Raw genomic sequence first — 17,897 nt, 5'->3', positions numbered from 1 at the left:
TATTTCATATTATTTGCAACTTTTGTCAAAATTAGATGCTACTCCTTCTATATAACAAATATTTTATTTTCATTTTAGGTTGTTGTTAATTTCTCTCTATCCCTCTCTCATCATCAATTGCATCCATATTTCTCTCTCTCTCCATTTTACACTCACCAACAAATTTTGTCTAAGAATTCATGTGGTTGGTCTCCAAAGTTGCAAATGATCTGAAATAAAGGTAGTATAATATTTGCGTATCTATGAAATAGGAAATTTTTTAAATTACCACCCAAAAAGATATCCATTTTCTAAATAACCATCCATTTAATTTTTTTTATTTTATTTTACCACCCCTTAAATTAAAAAAACTACTCAGATTACCACCCATTTCAAAATTCAAGTGAATTTTTCTTATGTGGGCCCCACCCAACAGCTCTTAGTGGTGATAGGAAGAAGATGATCTGTAGTAGTGGCAATTCAGATAACATGCTCTTGGTTTATTTTAGTTGTTTTCTTTTAATTTTAGGTTGTCTTGTACTCAATAAATTGGTTTAAGGGGGAGGTGGAGTGAAGACATGGCTGATTGTAATGCTTAGACATAGCCGTTACTAGCCATTGGGTGGGTCCTCATAACAGAATTCTATCGGAATTTTAAAATGGGTGGTAATCTGAGTAGTTTTTAATTTAAGGGGTGGTAAAATAAAATAAAAAATTAAACGGGTGGTTATTTTGAAAATGAATATATTTTTGGGTGGTAATTTAAAAATTTTCCATGATTAAATATATGCATGCATTTGATACTTTAAAAGCTAAAATATAACAAATACTTCCTCTGTTTTATCTATAAAATCAAAATAACTAACAAGAATAAAAGTCAAAATATATCAATTAAAATAAAATGTAAGAAGGAAGATTTATCACACAATCAACCTGCGCCTCGCAACCCCGAGGACATGCATGGAAAAGAAATGAGGATAAGAAATTAGTGGATGATCGTTAAGGAATAGTTCTAGAAGTTGTACGTACCACCAATACTCGTATATTGTAGATTTGTAGGCGTTGTAAGTCAAGTAAGTCAACCCATTGTTCTCATGTTTTTGAACTCCAAGTTATGCCACTAGTTAAAACCAAGTACTCCGTACTTCATAATCTTAAATCAAAAGTTTTTTTTTTTCCTCGTATCAATGCATATGTTTATCTTCATCAATATGTTGATTAATGAGTTCAAATTATACTCCAATATATACAAGTAATTTAACCGCCGCAATTCAACTGATAGCACGAGTAAAGGTTAAAACAAAAAATTTACCCATGCATTGCATAACTCTCAAAATGCATGAAGATGACATTTTGTAAGGTCTTTAATTTTTGAATAATTAAACACATTTTGTCATTTTGATTGGACACATTTATCAATATAAAACTAACCATCAAAAAATAAAAACATACTCTGTATTAGTGAAAATTTCTTTTAAAAAAAATTGACTCTTAAAAGGTACTTATATATTTTAAATTTAATTAGCAAAAATGATGATCACAGTTTTGATAGAAAAAAACAAAATGTATCAATTATTATGAATTAGAGACAGTATTTTGTAGTGCTTATATCCTAAGTAATGAAAATACGTCTATATATACCACAAGCTGCTCCTAGAGTCTTAGTATGAATTTATCCATGAAAATGAAAACATGGAATGCAAGTTTGGCCCATGCTCTTAATCTAGAATGAAGTCTAAAATTAGCCCAAAGCACAAAATGGTTTTGGGCTTGGAAACATCAACTTTCTTTCTAATTTTAAATTTTTTTTTTTTAAGCATATCTAATCAAAACAAGGTCACTATTGAAATATTAAGTTTAATTCTGTAAAAATAATTTTAAAGTTTAACATGTACACTTATTTCATCTAAGATTTATATCAATTTCACAATTTGGTCAACAAATGAAAACTAGTTGAATAATAAAGCACAATTTCACTAGTTGACTTTGTTCCAATAACCTTACTAAAATAAAAACATCTATGAAACATTCCATTGATTTTCTCTTTCTCAAACTACTAGTCATGATGATTTTCTTGAACATTCCAAATAAGTTCTTGCTTACCTTGGTACCATTATTTTCATTTATTTTTTGTGCTATTGCACAAAAATGTAAAGACTACGAATGTATGCAAACTCATATGGGACTGAAATCCGATTCCCTTTTCGAGAAGTCGACAATCAGCACAAGTCTTGCGGCTACCCTGGATTTGATGTGCGCTGTAATAATGGAGGAAAACCAACACTCGAGCTTCTTAACTCGATCACATTTGAAATCGATAGTATTAATTACGACGATCAATACGTTGATCTCAGCGATCCTGATGGTTGCTTGCCTTTAAAACTTATCTCTCTTAATTTATCCACCTCTCAATTCTATGCCCTTTATTTCAAAGAATTCGCGGTCTTTAATTGCTCGGGCCAATTTGATGACTGGGAATACAACAACACTTCAAACTACGACTTGAACAAAGTTAATTGTCTAAGTGGTATGAGTTATACAGTATATGCTGTAGAATCTTTAGGGGTAGTTTCTCTTTTGTCATCGACTTGTCAATGGGTTGCAAACGTTAGTGTTCCCGATTATTATGGTATTAGTTTTTCTGCAATCTACGAAGATGAATTAATGAATCCAAAGATAACTCTTCGCTGGGATGAGCCAAGTTGTAGACAGTGTGAGACATTAAACCGGCGTTGCCGCGTTAAGAAAGATTCTACTGATGAAATCGAATGTACATCCATGTTTTATTCAACTTCTAGTGGTGGTAAGTTGTTATATTTTTGTTTTACCTCATTTAATGTCTTTCTAACATTTCAAATAAAATCATACAAAATATACCATGTTGTTTATGCGAAAGTATAATTTTTCCGGCATTTTGAAGGTTTTATTTTTTAAATTTATATGATCATTTTAAAAAATAGTAATTCCTTCATTTTATTTTATATTTGCAATAGTTTGACTTTTATTGTATTAATCTGTTCCACTTTGACTAGCGTTGATGATTTATTGCTATGTAAAAATATAGTCATGTGGGATCTAATTAGATTTGTCTCGAATTATACTATTTTAATATCAAAAGTTTATAATTTTTACATATTTGCAATTAAAGATATTAACGATTGAAATCATGCACCGGCAAACGTGAAAAGTGAAGCATTGCAACTATAAAAAATATAAATAAATAAAATAAAAGCATAGGAATTATATAGCTTGGAAATTTATGCCCATGAATTAGTATAATTGTACAAATGTTCGAGATTTGGTTTACTTCGGAATTTGTATGAATTGATTGATAACTTCTATAGTTGTACAAATATTATTAACGATTTTTGCTGTGGTGTTTGTTGTTTATGGTGGTGTGATAGTTTTAGACTCGGAGTTGCATAGCAAGGCTTTTATACTTTCCTTGGGGATTGGTTTGCCGGTGTGTCTGGTGGCTGCATTTAGTTTATTACGGTGGTTTCAACAACGAAATAACGAATCACCAACGGACACTACAATGAGGGCTCGCAGTCATACAACCATAGGAATCAGCCAATCCGTATTAGATTCCTATCCAACGGTTGTTATTAGTGAGGGCTGCCAATTGATCACTCCTGAAAATAATACTTGTTCAATATGCTTGTCGGAATATAAGATCAACGAAGTCTTGAAAATTTCACCTCATTGTCTACATCGCTTCCATGTTGATTGTGTCGATCAATGGCTTGTCCTAGATGGTACATGTCCAATTTGTCGAGTTGTTCCAAGCCAATCATTGTCATAGTCAGGCTCGATCTCAAGATCAACGATGAACATGCATATAGCCTGGACATATGGAATCATTAGTGTATATTGCACTTATTGTATATGCTTTCAATCTCGTCATGGGCTTATTATTTGCGCTTTAATTTTGTACATATCTAAGTACATGAAGTTGGTGAATTATGTGACCCTTTAAACTTCAAAGTCTTGTAATTTAAATTTGAATGTGAACGGGTTAAACTAACCTATGAAGTAAGAATATAAATGACAAAAAAAAAAAAAAAAAAAAAGTTTGTTATCCATTTAGTTGATCTAAGGAATTGTTTAAAAGGGAAGCTTTTCTTTGATCTTGAATTTATTTTAATGAAACCAAAGAAAGCGCTCTAGTAGTTTGCAAAATCGCATCATCTCTTGTCCCAGTGATCCTAAGTGATAAGTCTAGAATTTTTCGATCACTTATTAATTTTGAAGTATCCTATACCCCGAAGACAAAACTAGCTAGCATAATATAGATGTAAATGTTTGAACATTAATGGAAAATTATGGTATTATCACTCGGTTTAGTAACAAAAGATTCACTAGGTCAGTGTGGTCTATTGTTTATGAGAAGAAGATATCAACAAACGTTACATGATGCATTATAGAAATTAATCGTCATGATTCGAATGTTTCAACTTTGACTTAACATAAACAATACTTGTATATGCTACTTGCTATAATTTAAGTACTTATACTTCACTAAACTTATATTTAAACATGAAAGAGCCAAAAAATAAATAGTTAATTTCAAGTTGATGATCAAGCTCACGCGTTGAGATATAAGACTAAGTAAATCTAAGAATCATTTGCTGATGAATTCAATTCTTTTCATTCAAAGACACATTTAATTAAACATTATTCCTATTTTGGTAGCATCATGGTGAGTGGTGACTAAATTTGTTTGATTACTTCTGCACAATTATATCACAATTATTATATTTTTATACACTATGAACATTTAAACACATTCAAAAAATCATGAACAAAACAATACTAATTGTTAGGTTTATGATCAATATTTTCCTTCCATTGTTTTTGGTTGCATCTATTACAGCAGACATACAACAGTCATGCTTAAAGTCCATTTGCGGGCGACACAATGGATATCTTTCCATCCGATTCCCCTTCCGCCTTATAAACACACAGCCTGAATCCTGTGGATACCCTGGCTTCGATTTATTCTGTGACGACTCTAACAACACCCTTCTTCACATACCAAGTTCCGGAAATTTTAAAGTTCAAACCATTGACTATCAAAGTCAACAAATCATGCTTAGTGATCCTGATAATTGTCTACCTAGACGACTTCTTTCCGGCGGCCTTAATGATCTTTCCCATTCTCCCTTTCACTACAAAAAAGTTGTTGATTTCATCGACGATTTTACATTTTATAACTGCTCAGAAAAGCACGAAAATTACACCGAGTCTATGCATAACGATAAAATTAGTTGCCTAAGTACAGTCCCTAATCACGCCATTATTATGGAGACAAATCGGCGTCTTTCTTTTGGTTCTTCTTACGAGTCATGGTGTGAAATAATTGGGAACAACGTAAGAATTCCAAGTGAAGCTACCTCCACGTCGAGTTTCCTAATAATGCCGCAGTTGTCACTTACATGGGACAAACCAAGCTGTGGACTTTGCGAGGAGAAGGTTACACAGTGCGCGTTCAAACGTGACACTAGTACGCTTGAAACTACGTGCATTGATTTTAATCCCCCAATCGGTAAGATATCTTCAAAACTTGCAATTCGATATTGTTCTATTGTGTTGAGCTAAGTTTTCAAATATTTTTTAAGTTGCTATTATCGTGTAACAATATTTCTCTTCATAGGTTTAGGATATACGTGTACTGGTGTACATATTTTTTTGTCCTAACACAGAATCGTTCATGTAAGATATATTATGTATATACTCTAGCGTTAATTACATAAATTCCCCGTAATTTATATTTCTCCCAATTTATTAAGCAGTATCAAGAAAGCTTTCAAAGAATGCACGCTATGCAATTGGGTTTTCGGTAGGCCTTGGTGTACCAGCAGTTGTAGTCATTATCCTGGTACTATATAAAAAGGTGACCCGATCTCGTCGTAGAGCAGCAGCAAATCATGACAATGATGGAAGAACTTCCGTTGACATGAATTTGCAAGGATAGCTATACATAGATGTAATCCATAATTATGTACTACGTATTTCTGTTTATGACTTGATGATCTATCGATCTAATATAGCTAGTCCTTCTATCAAGTATGTTTGTATGTTCATGTGTTTGCTCGTAGGCTGTAAAAATATCTTTTCCTTTTGTCAAATGCAAGTTTTATGTAAAATGTTTGTACAATTTTAAATTAAGTTATTATACAGCATATATGGAGCTGAAATTGATGAATTAGTTAAATCTTATAGTAGTAAATCAATTCTAAAATATATAGGTTCCTAAAATCTGTTAGAATTTAGGTGAGTGGAAGTAGTGGTGGGATAAAATTTGAAGTATTATTGCATGGGGATTGCTTACATTTGCATGACCAAGTGCTAGTATATATAGTGGTGTAGGTCGCTTTACATGCTCCTTCACCGACATACTACTCTACTCCTATCTACTAGCTTTCTCTAGATTTCTCTTAAGACACTAGGCTATTCTAGAAATATCTAGCTAATTGTAGATTTTACTAATTAGATTTTTCTAGATTACATTTTTAACACTCCCCCTTAATCTGAAAAATTTTGTACTCTAAACTGTACGTCGTCTTCTCAAAATATTCTTTCGGTTTTGTTGATGCTCTTGTCACCAACGGCCTCTGATGTTGTTTCTTCTTGTTGTCACCGAAAACTTCTAATCTTGACTTTTCTTCTTATCATTGTGTTGGTACTCATGTTACCAACCTTAATTTTGTTGTTTAATTTTGGTACTCGTGTTACCATCTTTCTAACTGATTTGATGCTCATGTCACCAGAGATCTCCCAAATTCTCCTTTCGAATATATCTCCTTTATTTTTCCTTTTAATTTTGGTGCTCATGTCACCAAATATTTCTGCTAATGCACTTGTCATTAGCAACCTCTTATTTTCTTCTTCAAAACAAGCTTTCTTCATTATCTTCCTTGCCAAAATTGGCAATTTCCACATCAGCTTTCTCGAACCTGCAATTCTTTCCAACATGGCCGAACTTTTTGCATATCCAACATTGTGCTTTTCCTTTGAAGTAGCAATCTGCACTATCATGGTTAGTTCTCTTACAAATTTTACAAAATAATTTATTCTCCATACCTTTGTATTTTGGTGAATCTTCTTCATCTTCACCCTCGGCCTTCTTCATGGACCCATTTTTCTTGATTTCTCTTGGTTTAAGAGAAAATTTTGCTGCAAGCGCGGTCTCCATCATGTCTTCATCATTACTTTGACGATTTTTTCTTTGTTCATGAGACTCCAGAGATCCCATAAGTTGTTCAACAGTTATGTTGGATAAATCTTTTGTTTCTTCAATTATTGTAACTATATTATCAAATTTGTCATTTAATGATACTAAAATTTTCTTCACAATTTTTTCATCCGAAATTTCTTCTCCATATGATTTAATTTGATTAACAATCTCGATAATTCTTGAAAAATAATCTTTAACCAACTCATTATCTTTCATCTTTAAATTTTCAAAATCTCTTCTTAAAGATTGAAGTTTGATACTTCTCACCTTGCTATCTCCTTGGAACTCTTGTTGTAGAATCTACCATGCCTCCTTTGCTGAATTAGCCCTCATAATTCTTGGAAAAATGGTATCTTTCACTGCATTTTGTATGAGATATAATGCCTTTGCATCCTTCATCCTTTCCTCCTCAAGTCTCTTCCTTTGAGCATCACTTAGACTGCTTTCATCTTCAGGTTCGTTATAGCCTTTGTCGGCATAACTCCATAGTCCATATGATCTTCCAAAAATCATAAATTTCTCCCCCAAAAATTGGAATGGGAAAACTTACATTGTTATTGGCCATTATATATTATGTTGTGTTTGGGCTAATATGTGTATGATATTGTAGGAAGGCTTTGGGAATTTGTGGCTCTTGATACCAAATGTTAGAATTTAGGTGAATGGAAGTAGTGGTGGGATAAAATTTGAAGTATTATTGCATGGGGATTGCTTACATTTGCATGACCAAGTGCTAGTATATATAGTGGTGTAGGTCGGTTTACATGCTCCTTCACCGACATATTACTCTACTCCTATCTACTAGCTTTCTCTAGATTTCTCTTAAGACACTAGGCTATTCTAGAAATATCTAGCTAATTGTAGATTTTACTAATTAGATTTTTCTAGATTACATTTTTAACAAAATCTAATTACAACTATTTAATAGAAATGTATGTTGAGTGTGAGGGATAGCTCATGTGGTTAGAGCTTTCCTAATATTTTGTTTTAGTAATAGTTAATACTTCCTCCGTTCTTTTTGAATTCGTCTCAATAAATACTATCATAATACTTCCTCCGTTACGTATTATGTGCAACATTTTCTAAAAATGGATGTTACACATTATCTGCAACAAACTAAAACTTTCCCCTTTTAGTAATTTTTTTACTTAAAATGACCAATGTACCCTTAGTTAACTTTACTAACACATATTAAAAGATTAAGATTATATGTTATTAACATATTAACAAAAATTAATTAATCAATCATCTAAACCCATCCCAATCTCTCTCCTCCTTCACAACCACCTCCACCACCATTATCACCAACTTTTCTCTCACCTGCCTCGTAGCCGCCACTGCCACCGCCACCACCATTTTTCTCGCTCTTCTCTCACAGCGACGGTTCGATCCACACCAGCCGAAATCGCCCACCCACCCACCCAGTCCCAACCCCGAATCCCCCTGAGCACCTCTCCTCCATTGATGTCTCCGTGAAACCCCCTCCCCCCAAGTCGCCTCTTTCGCCCAAACCTATCCCTGTTGCGCCGAGATCCACCGCCGATCGAGTCACCGGCCTCCTCCTCCATGATATTGTCGCCGATCCTTCTGGAAATTGAAATCCTGAAAATTTATTAGGGTTTGCGGTGGTGAGAGAGTGTGTAAAGGGTGGTTTGTGGTGGTTGCGAAGTGGGTGAGCTTGGTTGCGGTGGTTTCAGATCTTGGTTGCGTCGGTGGGGTTTCAGATCTGGATGGTGGGGTTCGCGATGTCGCGTCGCTCAGGTGGTGGGTTTTTGCGATTTATTGGCTAGTGAGGTTTCACGTTGTCGCAATTTCGCTCAGGTGATGGGGTTCCGCGATTTGGCTGGTGGGGTTTCGGATCATGGTGGTGGTGGTTACGGGGTAGGCCTAGGTAAGGTGGTGGTGGTTACGTGGTAACGACGAGTGGGGTGGTGGTGGTTACGTGGTAACGGCGAGTGGGGTGGTGGTGGATGTTGCTGCTGGCAGGTGGTGTAGTGGTGGCCATTAACTTTCTCTCCTAACCTTAATCACACACCTTTCATTTAGTTAATCAACATTAACAAATTTTATCTTGGGAAACGTGCAACAAGGTTTGTTGCACATAATGCGTAACGGAGGAAGTATATAACTTTTATTATTTTTACTTATGGAGAATTGAAGTTATTGATCATTAAAGTTTTGCATTGGTAAGCGTGATAGAAGAAACAGGTCAAGTAAAAAGAACAGAGAAAGTATATAATAATACCACTATTCAATAACTATAGATCTACGTATAAAAGAAAAAAAATTGATTATTAACTATTGCATCAAATTTTTTCCATGGAGGCGGATGCACAATGCTCCGTGCATCTGTTTTCATTTTAAAAAGGCGGATTGAACATTTAGTTGTTCAGTAAAGAACATATATACAGTTATTTTATAAAGAATATCTAGCTATTTTATAAAGAATATCACATATAATTGTATTGTAATGAATATATAGAAGTTTTATAAAAAGCATATAGCTATTTTGTAAAAAAAACATCTAACCCATGTGATTCAATTTCAAAATTTTTAAAGAACATTTAGTTTCGGGTATGTTGAATAATGCACAATTTCTTATATCAATTTCAAAAATTGGTCAATATAAAGAAAAATAGTTGAATAATGCACAATTTCTTTAGTTGACTTTAATCCAAGATTGCTAAATTAAAACAGCTACGAAACATTCCATTAGTTGTCTCTTTCTCCAATTACTAGTCATGATTTTCTTTAAAATTCCAAATAAGTTCTTGCTTATTTTGGTACCAATATTGTTTTCATCTTATGCCATTGCACAAAAATGTGATGACTACCAATGTGATTCAAGCATTTTAGGGACTAGAATCCGATTCCCATTTCGAGAAGTCGATCATCAGCCTAAGTCTTGCGGCCACCCTGGATTTGATGTGCGTTGCAAAGGAACAAATATAACACTCGAGCTTCCAAACTCGATCGTATTCAAAATCGATAGAATTTCTTATGACGATCAATATATTGATCTCATCGACACCGATGGTTGTTTGCCTTTGAAAATTCTTTCTCTTGATCTCTCAAACACTTCGTTTTATTCCCTTTATTATCAAGAATTCGCGATATTTAATTGCTCTGGCTACTTTGATGACATGCATTTTAACAACACTATAAGCAACGAATTGCGCAAAATCGATTGCCTTAGTGGTTTGAGCTATACTGTTTATGCAATAAACCCTCTTTGGGCTGTTTCTCTATTGTCGTCGACTTGTCAATGGGTTTCAAATGTTAGTGTTCCTGATTTTTATGGTGTCGATTTTTCTGCAATCTATGAGGATGATTTTAGTTTTACACTTCATTGGGATGAACCACAGTGTGGACCGTGTGAGAAAATAGACCGACGTTGTCGTGTTAGAGGAGATACTACTCATGGAATCGAGTGCACTACGAAATTACCTGGTTTGTTTCCAAGTTATAACAATGGTAAGCCCTTCTTTGTATATTTGTTTTAATATTTCATTTTCTCTTAATAAATGACATGTCGATAAAGTTTGAATTTAACTCATTGGAATATAGCTAAAAAACTTGGAGTTAGTCCTTATGTGATTGACAACTCATTGCCATCAGCAAAATATTTATTACAATCCCGAGGCTTCAACAATCAGCTTAATCTATACAATCTTGGGGCTCTAACCATCAGTTATAATTTTTGGTTAACTAAAGCTCCAAGGTTGTATATGCACTCTATTATTTTGTTAGGTCTTGTAAAGTTGTACTTCCTCCGTTCTTTTTTGCTTGACCCGCTTTGACTTTTACAATATTCACCACCCCTCCTTTGACCGTGTTTTGTGAATAATATGTAAGGAAAAACATATTTATGTTGGATTATTTTGAATTCGTCTCAATAAGTACTATCATAATATATAACTTTTATATTTTTTAATTATGGAGAATTAAAATTATTGACCGTTAAAGTTTTGCATTGGCAAGTGTGATAAAAAAACAGGTCAAGTAAAAAAGAATAGAGGAAGTACTAATTTACTTGTTGATGTTGCTATTTGTGGTGGTGGTTGATTGGACGGTCGTTTTGATACTTAGGGAATTCAAGTATCAAGGCTGTTGTACTTGCTTTAGCAATTGGGTTGCCGCTGTTTCTGGTGGTTCTATTCGTTTCCATGGTGTGCATTCGACGTCGAATGCAGAGAAATAACGAGTCAGCTACGGACAGTACAATGAGGAGGCGGAATCATACAACCATAGCAATCAGCCAATCCACATTAGATTCCTTTCCAACTGTTGTCATTAATGAAAGCGGACAATTGGCCACTGCTGACGATCATAACTGTCCGATATGCTTTTTAGAATACAAGATCAAGGATGTCTTGAAGATCTTACCTCATTGTCTTCATCGCTTTCATGTTGCTTGTATTGATCAATGGCTTCTCCTAGATGGTACATGTCCAATCTGTCGAGTCGCTCCCATTTAATCGATCTCACTTTCAGCCTCTCAAGATATGGAGTGCTACTACGTTACTCATGATATTAGTGTTATGCATAGATCAATCTTGTGCAGTGTATGCTTTCATTATAATATGTATGTAAATTATGGTGAATTTTGTGACTACTATACTTCAAAGATTTGTAATTAAATCAGTGTTGGTGTGTAACGGGTTAAACAAACTCATGATATAAATAAGTTTTTTACACATGTTCAAGCCACGGACCTATGTATAGTTAAGGTTACTCTTTGAATTTAAATACTTCGAGTTATTACTTAATAAAACCATCAAATCAAACTAAATACTGTTTAATCTAGCTCTTAAAAAAATTAATTAAAAAAAATCTAAAGTCAAAGTTAATACTAGCATATGAATAATGCAAAAGTCAAATTATTAAGATAAATTGAAATATAGGAAGTATAAAAACACTGAAATTTATACCACTTTCGTTACACATTATTTGCAACGATTTGACATAAAGTAGAGAAAGAAAATGTCTAATTGTTGCAAATAATATGTAACGGAGGTAGTATATAGATTGTTTATTTCTGAGGACGGAAAAATTATCAACATATATTACATACGAGTATACTACATTAGATGCTGCATAGCTGGATTGGAATGTCATGTCGTCATGATCAAAATGTTTCAACTATGACCCGAAATAAACAATACTTGTACCTTATATATGCCACTGTATAGGAGATCAGCAACAACAAAATCAATAGTTAATTTCCACTTGATCGCATTTACGCGTTGGGATATAAGGCTAAGTACATCGAAACAGCATCATTTGGCTAAAACTATATGAAATGCTGATCAATTCTTATACAATTAATTTCTGAAAAAAAGTCAACATTATTCCTTAATCTGACTTGCGTGCAGCATCATCGTAAGTGGTGACTCAGTTTGTTTGATTACTTCTGTACATTATAATTATTATACAACATAAACATTCAAGCACATTCAAAAATCATGGACAAACTAATACGAAATGTTAGGCTTATGATCTTTTTTCTTTTATCAATTTCTTTGGTAGCATTATCTACAACAACAAACACCAAACAATCGTGCATAAAATCCATTTGCGGGCGACACAATGGATACCTTTCCATCCGATTCCCGTTCCGCCTTGTAAACATCCAGCCTGAATCATGTGGATACCCCGGCTTCGATTTATTTTGTGATGCATCCAACACCACCCTTCTTCACATCCCGAATTCCGGGAGTTTCTCTGTTCAAGGGATAGACTATAGTAGACAACAAATTAAGCTTAGTGATCCTGATGATTGCTTAGCTAAAAGACTCCTTTCTGGCCTTGATCTTTCCCATTCTCCCTTTCGCTTCAAAGACTTTTATGACTTTTCCTATTATAATTGCTCCGAAAAACACGAAAACTACACCGATGGTGAGGACGTTTGGCGTCAGGAAAAGATCAGTTGCCTAAGTACGGTACCTGATTATGCTACTATAGGTGTGCAACCTGAGTTCTTTTCCCACTTACTAGAGCCTTGGTGTGACACAATTCGCAACAATGTAACAATTCCGGTTGATTCGATCACAGAGATTTCGAGTTTGAGTGCACAGATGTTGCTTGTCTGGGATAAGCCTAATTGTGGACTCTGCGAGGAGACTGTTAGGCGTTGTGAGTTCAAAAATGATGCATCTACTTCTCTTGAAACTGTGTGCATTGATTATGATTTCGCAATCGGTAAGCTTGCTAACTTACATTTTTACCTCCAAATCTTTTGTAATGAACTTTATATTAGAAACTCTTGAAATTAGAAATAGTCCTAGTTTATGAACATGTTTCCTATATATATTGTATTACCATATATGTTGTTAACGTAAATTCAATAGGGAAAGACAAGGATGCCCCAGTTTTGCATGGTGAGAAACAAATTTTACATGTCATATTCGTGAATAAACCAACAACCTTATTGAACTTTATTCAATTGTGAAGGCCACAATAATGAAAAAGTTGTTAATTTATTCACGAAAATACCCCCATGAGAAACAAAGCCAGTTTCTTACTATGAGAAACAAGGAATTTTCTGAGAAAGACCGCCATTTACTTATAATACTGTATGAATTTAACATGGTATCAAGAACCTCTCTGAAACTAAAGCTTTGTATAGCTAAGAGTTACTTGTATATTAATATTTACAAGTGTGTTATAGTGATTATATGTTGCTAAATTTTTCTTATATAATAGGATCAGGACAGCTTTCAAAGGAAGTACGTTATGCAATTGGTTTTTCAGTAGGACTGGGAGTACCAGCAATTCCAGTTATTGCTCTGATACTCTATAGAAAGGTGACCCGATCTCGTCGTAGAGCAGCGGGAGATGACAACAATGGAAGCAATTCTGTTGACACCAATATGCAAGGATAGCTATATACTTCATATAATTTACTGTACTATACTTTTTTATGAGTTGTTAACCATTTAATATGATGAGGTATGTTTGCAAGTTCATTTGTTTGATCATTGTAATTCTGTAAATATTGTAATGTTTCTAGAATGTAGTCCTCTAGTCAGATGCAAGTAAAATGCTGCTTTTTACATTAGGAATTCCCCTCGTGATGACTACTGACTAGTACTCCGAGTTTTACAATTGGTTAAATTCCGTATATTGAACATTTATAGTGATTCATCAAACTACGTTAACAAAGCAGACAAATAAAATCAAAAGAAGAGTAATTTTCTTAACAGAATCCTGGAAATTACCGTACCCCATCAAAACAAGCTTCAAAGAAGCAGTGAAACGCGTTATTTCCTGACGTTTCAAAGTTTCAAAACAATTTCCTAATAGTTGACTCAATATATAAGACAAAAGTTGACTTTACATAACAATTAAATTTCATATTATATATTTAGGCAAGATATAAGATCATTAAGACAACAACACTAACAGTATCATCATCGTTTTTCTTCTGTTTAGGTTGTTTTGCAGGGAGAGAAGAACGGCAAGAATCCAAGCCCAAATACCAGAAACAATGGATCAAACCCAAGCCCAAGACCAAGACCAGGCCCAATCGACCCAAGAACAGCAGCCCAATAAGGGGCTGAATCAGGAAACAATAGATTCCTATCCAACGATCGTGGTTGGAGATGTGTTGCATTTAGATGATAACACGTGTCCCATATGTTTATGTGAATATGATCAAAATGATGTATTGAAGGTTTTGCCAGAATGTGTGCACCGGTTTCATTGTGATTGCTTGGTCGAATGGCTTAAATTAGATGACACGTGTCCTGTGTGTAGGACTCATCCACCTCGCCTTAGTTAATTCATCAGCGGTTGATACTTTATTTTATTTGCAATCGATAGAATATGAAGTAGTTTCTACTTCCGTTAGAACTAAAATATTAGATGATATCGTTGTTAGAAAATACGAGTACTATATTGATTTATTCATAGATCGAGCTCTCTTTGCAAATTGCAACAAGAAAGAAAGTGTGCTATAGATTGCGATGTGTAACTTGTTGACTATGTACAATGAAGGAACTGCCTGGGTCTTCTACGCTTCTTTTTTGAGCTAAAAGTCTTTATTTAGTCTATTAAACTATACTACTCTCTATAAGCTATGTCATTGTTGTATACTTGGATTTTGATCTTGTTATGAAGGAAATAATAAGTTGGATTTTTGGCCTCAAATAGGTTTGCTAAGTTATATGACACGGACAAATGTAACAATGTTTCATTCATACATGATAAATTAACAAGGTCGAGTGGATTTCTCTCTCTCTGTTTTTTTTCCGAACGGTTGGTTGCATACTTGCACCTTGCACCAATGCATGAGTAGTTTGTCAATTGTCATGAAAGGGCCAACATACACCAAAAAGATTCAAACAAATGAATTGGACATTTCTTAAAAACTTTTCCCTAGTAGGCCCTTAGTATAAACGTAGTATATATATGATGACCAAAATAGCTTTGTTTTAGATTGATTGTTCCTTGGGGAGTTATATGAGATGTGCTGAAAAGCTACCTAACAGTCACATATATGATAGTTAGGCATGCATGAGGTCGAAACCTTCAAAATTTCTCAAAAAGCATAGATATTAGCCTTTAATTTTGGAATTTTTTTTGACTTTTTTTCACCCGTAAATAAAAATTGCCGAAATGTTTACCATGTTCCCTAGTACTCTCTGGGAGTCCGGGTGGAACCATTCAATTTGTTTTTAAACGACCAATTTACCGGTTTACAAATTGCACCGATTTTAATAACTCAAACTTACCATGAACATTTATGACAACATATAATGATCATATATGGATACAAACGGCATTATATGACCCCGAGATGTATCTCCTAAAATCTTAATGTTTTTCGACACCGGGCCCTGAAACATTCGAAATTTCTCAAAAAACGTGGATTTTTGAATTTTTCGCCCAGAAATAAAAATTGCCGAAATTTTTACCATGATCTCTAATATCCTTCGGGAGTCCAATTGGGTAGGTGGAACCATCCAATTTGCCTTTAAACGACCAATTTACTGGTTTATAACTTGTGATGATTTCATTAACGAACTCAAGCTTACCACAAACATTTATGACAATATATAATGATCATATATGGTTCCAAACAACATTATATATATGACCCCGAGATGTATCCCCTAAAAACTAAAGGCTTTTCGACACCAGGCCCCGAAACCTCCAAAATTTCTCAAAAGCGTGGATATTAGCCTTCAATTTTTGATTTTTTTTACTTTTCTTTGCGCGGAAATAAAAATTGCCGAAATGTTTAGCATGGTCCATAACACCCTCAGGGAGACCAATTTGGTGGATGAAACCATCCTATTTGCCTTTAAACGGCCAAATTCTCGGCTTACAAATTACACCGTTTTAATTAACTCAAGCCTACTACGAACATTTATGACAACATATAATGATCATATATGGTTCCAAACAACATTTTATGACCCCGAGATGTATGCCCAAGAATTTCAAGACTTTTCGACACCGGGCCCCGAATACTCCAAAAATTCTCAAAAATCGTGGATATCAATTTTGGAATTTTTTTTACTATTTTTCGCCCGGAAATGAAAATTGTTGAAATGTTTACCATGGTCCCTAATACCATTCGGGAGTCCAATTAGGTGGGTGGAACCATCCAATTTGCCTTTAAACGACTAATTTACCGGTTTACAACTTGCACCAATTTCATTAACTCAAGCCTACCACGAACATTTATAACAACAAATAATGATCATATATGGTTACAAACGGCATTATATGACCCCGAAATATGTCCCCTAGAATTTCAAGACTTCGTAACCGGGCCTGAAACTTCCAAAATTTCTCAAAATGTGTAGATATTCACTAGTAGAATAAACGTAATGGAAAGCGGTTCAAACCCCCTAATGGCAAGCGGTTTTGAACCGCATGCGCTTAGGAGGCTTGCCATTAGCCATTTAAATGGCAAGCGGTTCAGAACCGCTTGCCATTACTAGAGAAAGGGCAGCGGTTTTGGCGCCAAACCGCTGCCCATTATGGGTATATAAAATTTAAAAAAAAAAAATTTTTTTGTTTTTTCACAAAAATTGATACACAAACCAAATATATGTAAAAACATTAATATTTTTATTAATTATTTGTTGTAATATTACATTCACATCAAAAAAAAAATTAATACAACAATAAAATTAATACAATTAATAAAATTAGCTCTATATAAAAATAAAAAAAAATACTTAAAAAAAACACCAGCCACGACCACCAACACCAGCCACGACCACCAACACCAGCCACGACCACCAACACCACCGACCCACCATAATTCACAATCCACACCATGACCCCCACAAATATCAGCACCACCACCCACCACGACCCTCACTAACACCAGAAGCCCTGACCATGACCCACCTCGTACCTAGCCACCACCCCACACCTCCACCCTCCGTAACCCATAACCCACCCAAACAAAACCCACATCTCCACCCAAACCGTAACCCTACCACCACCCCACACCTCCAGCCAGCCCGTACCCACCCACCACCCCACACCTCCACCGTCCCTAACCCACAACCCACCAAAGCAAAACACCAATTTTAACTTGAAAATTTGGTTTTAAAGGTCAAATTCGACCATGAAAACACTAGATCTAGAGTTTTCATGGTCGAATTTGACCTAAAAAACTTGAAAACCCACACGATTTGCACGAATTTGCTCAAAA

At 34.6% G+C, this 17,897-nt stretch overlaps 4 protein-coding genes across 4 annotated transcripts; all 4 read left to right on the top strand.

The window, feature by feature from the left end:
• Nucleotides 1–2,142: 2,142 nt before the first annotated feature.
• LOC110696179 (putative RING-H2 finger protein ATL21A) lies at nucleotides 2,143–3,784 on the top strand. The gene is made up of 2 exons (XM_021873466.1): nucleotides 2,143–2,782; nucleotides 3,384–3,784. The coding sequence occupies exons 1-2, from the start codon at nucleotides 2,143–2,145 to the stop codon at nucleotides 3,782–3,784; spliced, it is 1,041 nt and encodes a 346-aa protein (XP_021729158.1).
• Nucleotides 3,785–4,730: 946 nt separating this feature from the next.
• LOC110696178 (putative RING-H2 finger protein ATL21A) lies at nucleotides 4,731–5,956 on the top strand. The gene is made up of 2 exons (XM_021873465.1): nucleotides 4,731–5,527; nucleotides 5,775–5,956. Exons 1-2 carry the CDS (start codon nucleotides 4,780–4,782, stop codon nucleotides 5,954–5,956), a joined length of 930 nt encoding a protein of 309 aa, XP_021729157.1. The 5' UTR covers nucleotides 4,731–4,779.
• Nucleotides 5,957–9,960: 4,004 nt separating this feature from the next.
• LOC110696177 (putative RING-H2 finger protein ATL21A) lies at nucleotides 9,961–12,021 on the top strand. Its single transcript, XM_021873464.1, has 2 exons — nucleotides 9,961–10,693; nucleotides 11,309–12,021. The coding sequence occupies exons 1-2, from the start codon at nucleotides 9,961–9,963 to the stop codon at nucleotides 11,695–11,697; spliced, it is 1,122 nt and encodes a 373-aa protein (XP_021729156.1). The 3' UTR covers nucleotides 11,698–12,021.
• Nucleotides 12,022–12,623: 602 nt separating this feature from the next.
• Nucleotides 12,624–14,187, top strand: LOC110696202 (putative RING-H2 finger protein ATL21A). The gene is made up of 2 exons (XM_021873485.1): nucleotides 12,624–13,420; nucleotides 13,925–14,187. The coding sequence occupies exons 1-2, from the start codon at nucleotides 12,685–12,687 to the stop codon at nucleotides 14,101–14,103; spliced, it is 915 nt and encodes a 304-aa protein (XP_021729177.1). The 5' UTR covers nucleotides 12,624–12,684; the 3' UTR covers nucleotides 14,104–14,187.
• The last annotated feature ends 3,710 nt before the right edge of the window (nucleotides 14,188–17,897 follow it).

Source organism: Chenopodium quinoa, unplaced genomic scaffold (genome assembly GCF_001683475.1).
Source record: "Chenopodium quinoa cultivar QQ74 unplaced genomic scaffold, ASM168347v1, whole genome shotgun sequence".
NCBI classification, from domain to species: domain Eukaryota; kingdom Viridiplantae; phylum Streptophyta; class Magnoliopsida; order Caryophyllales; family Amaranthaceae; genus Chenopodium; species Chenopodium quinoa.
This window is presented reverse-complemented; position numbering and strand designations above follow the sequence as displayed.

Excerpts from the sequence above, each read along its gene's own strand:
- LOC110696179 (XM_021873466.1), top strand. The coding sequence starts at position 2,143 with ATGTATGCAAACTCATATGGGACTGAAATCCGATTCCCTTTTCGAGAA. Across the intron at positions 2,783-3,383 it reads TTATTCAACTTCTAGTGGTG|TTTTAGACTCGGAGTTGCAT; the intron begins GTAAGTTGTTAT and ends GTGGTGTGATAG.
- LOC110696178 (XM_021873465.1), top strand. The coding sequence starts at position 4,780 with ATGAACAAAACAATACTAATTGTTAGGTTTATGATCAATATTTTCCTT. Across the intron at positions 5,528-5,774 it reads TGATTTTAATCCCCCAATCG|TATCAAGAAAGCTTTCAAAG; the intron begins GTAAGATATCTT and ends TTTATTAAGCAG.
- LOC110696177 (XM_021873464.1), top strand. The coding sequence starts at position 9,961 with ATGATTTTCTTTAAAATTCCAAATAAGTTCTTGCTTATTTTGGTACCA. Across the intron at positions 10,694-11,308 it reads GTTTCCAAGTTATAACAATG|GGAATTCAAGTATCAAGGCT; the intron begins GTAAGCCCTTCT and ends TTTGATACTTAG.
- LOC110696202 (XM_021873485.1), top strand. The coding sequence starts at position 12,685 with ATGGACAAACTAATACGAAATGTTAGGCTTATGATCTTTTTTCTTTTA. Across the intron at positions 13,421-13,924 it reads TGATTATGATTTCGCAATCG|GATCAGGACAGCTTTCAAAG; the intron begins GTAAGCTTGCTA and ends CTTATATAATAG.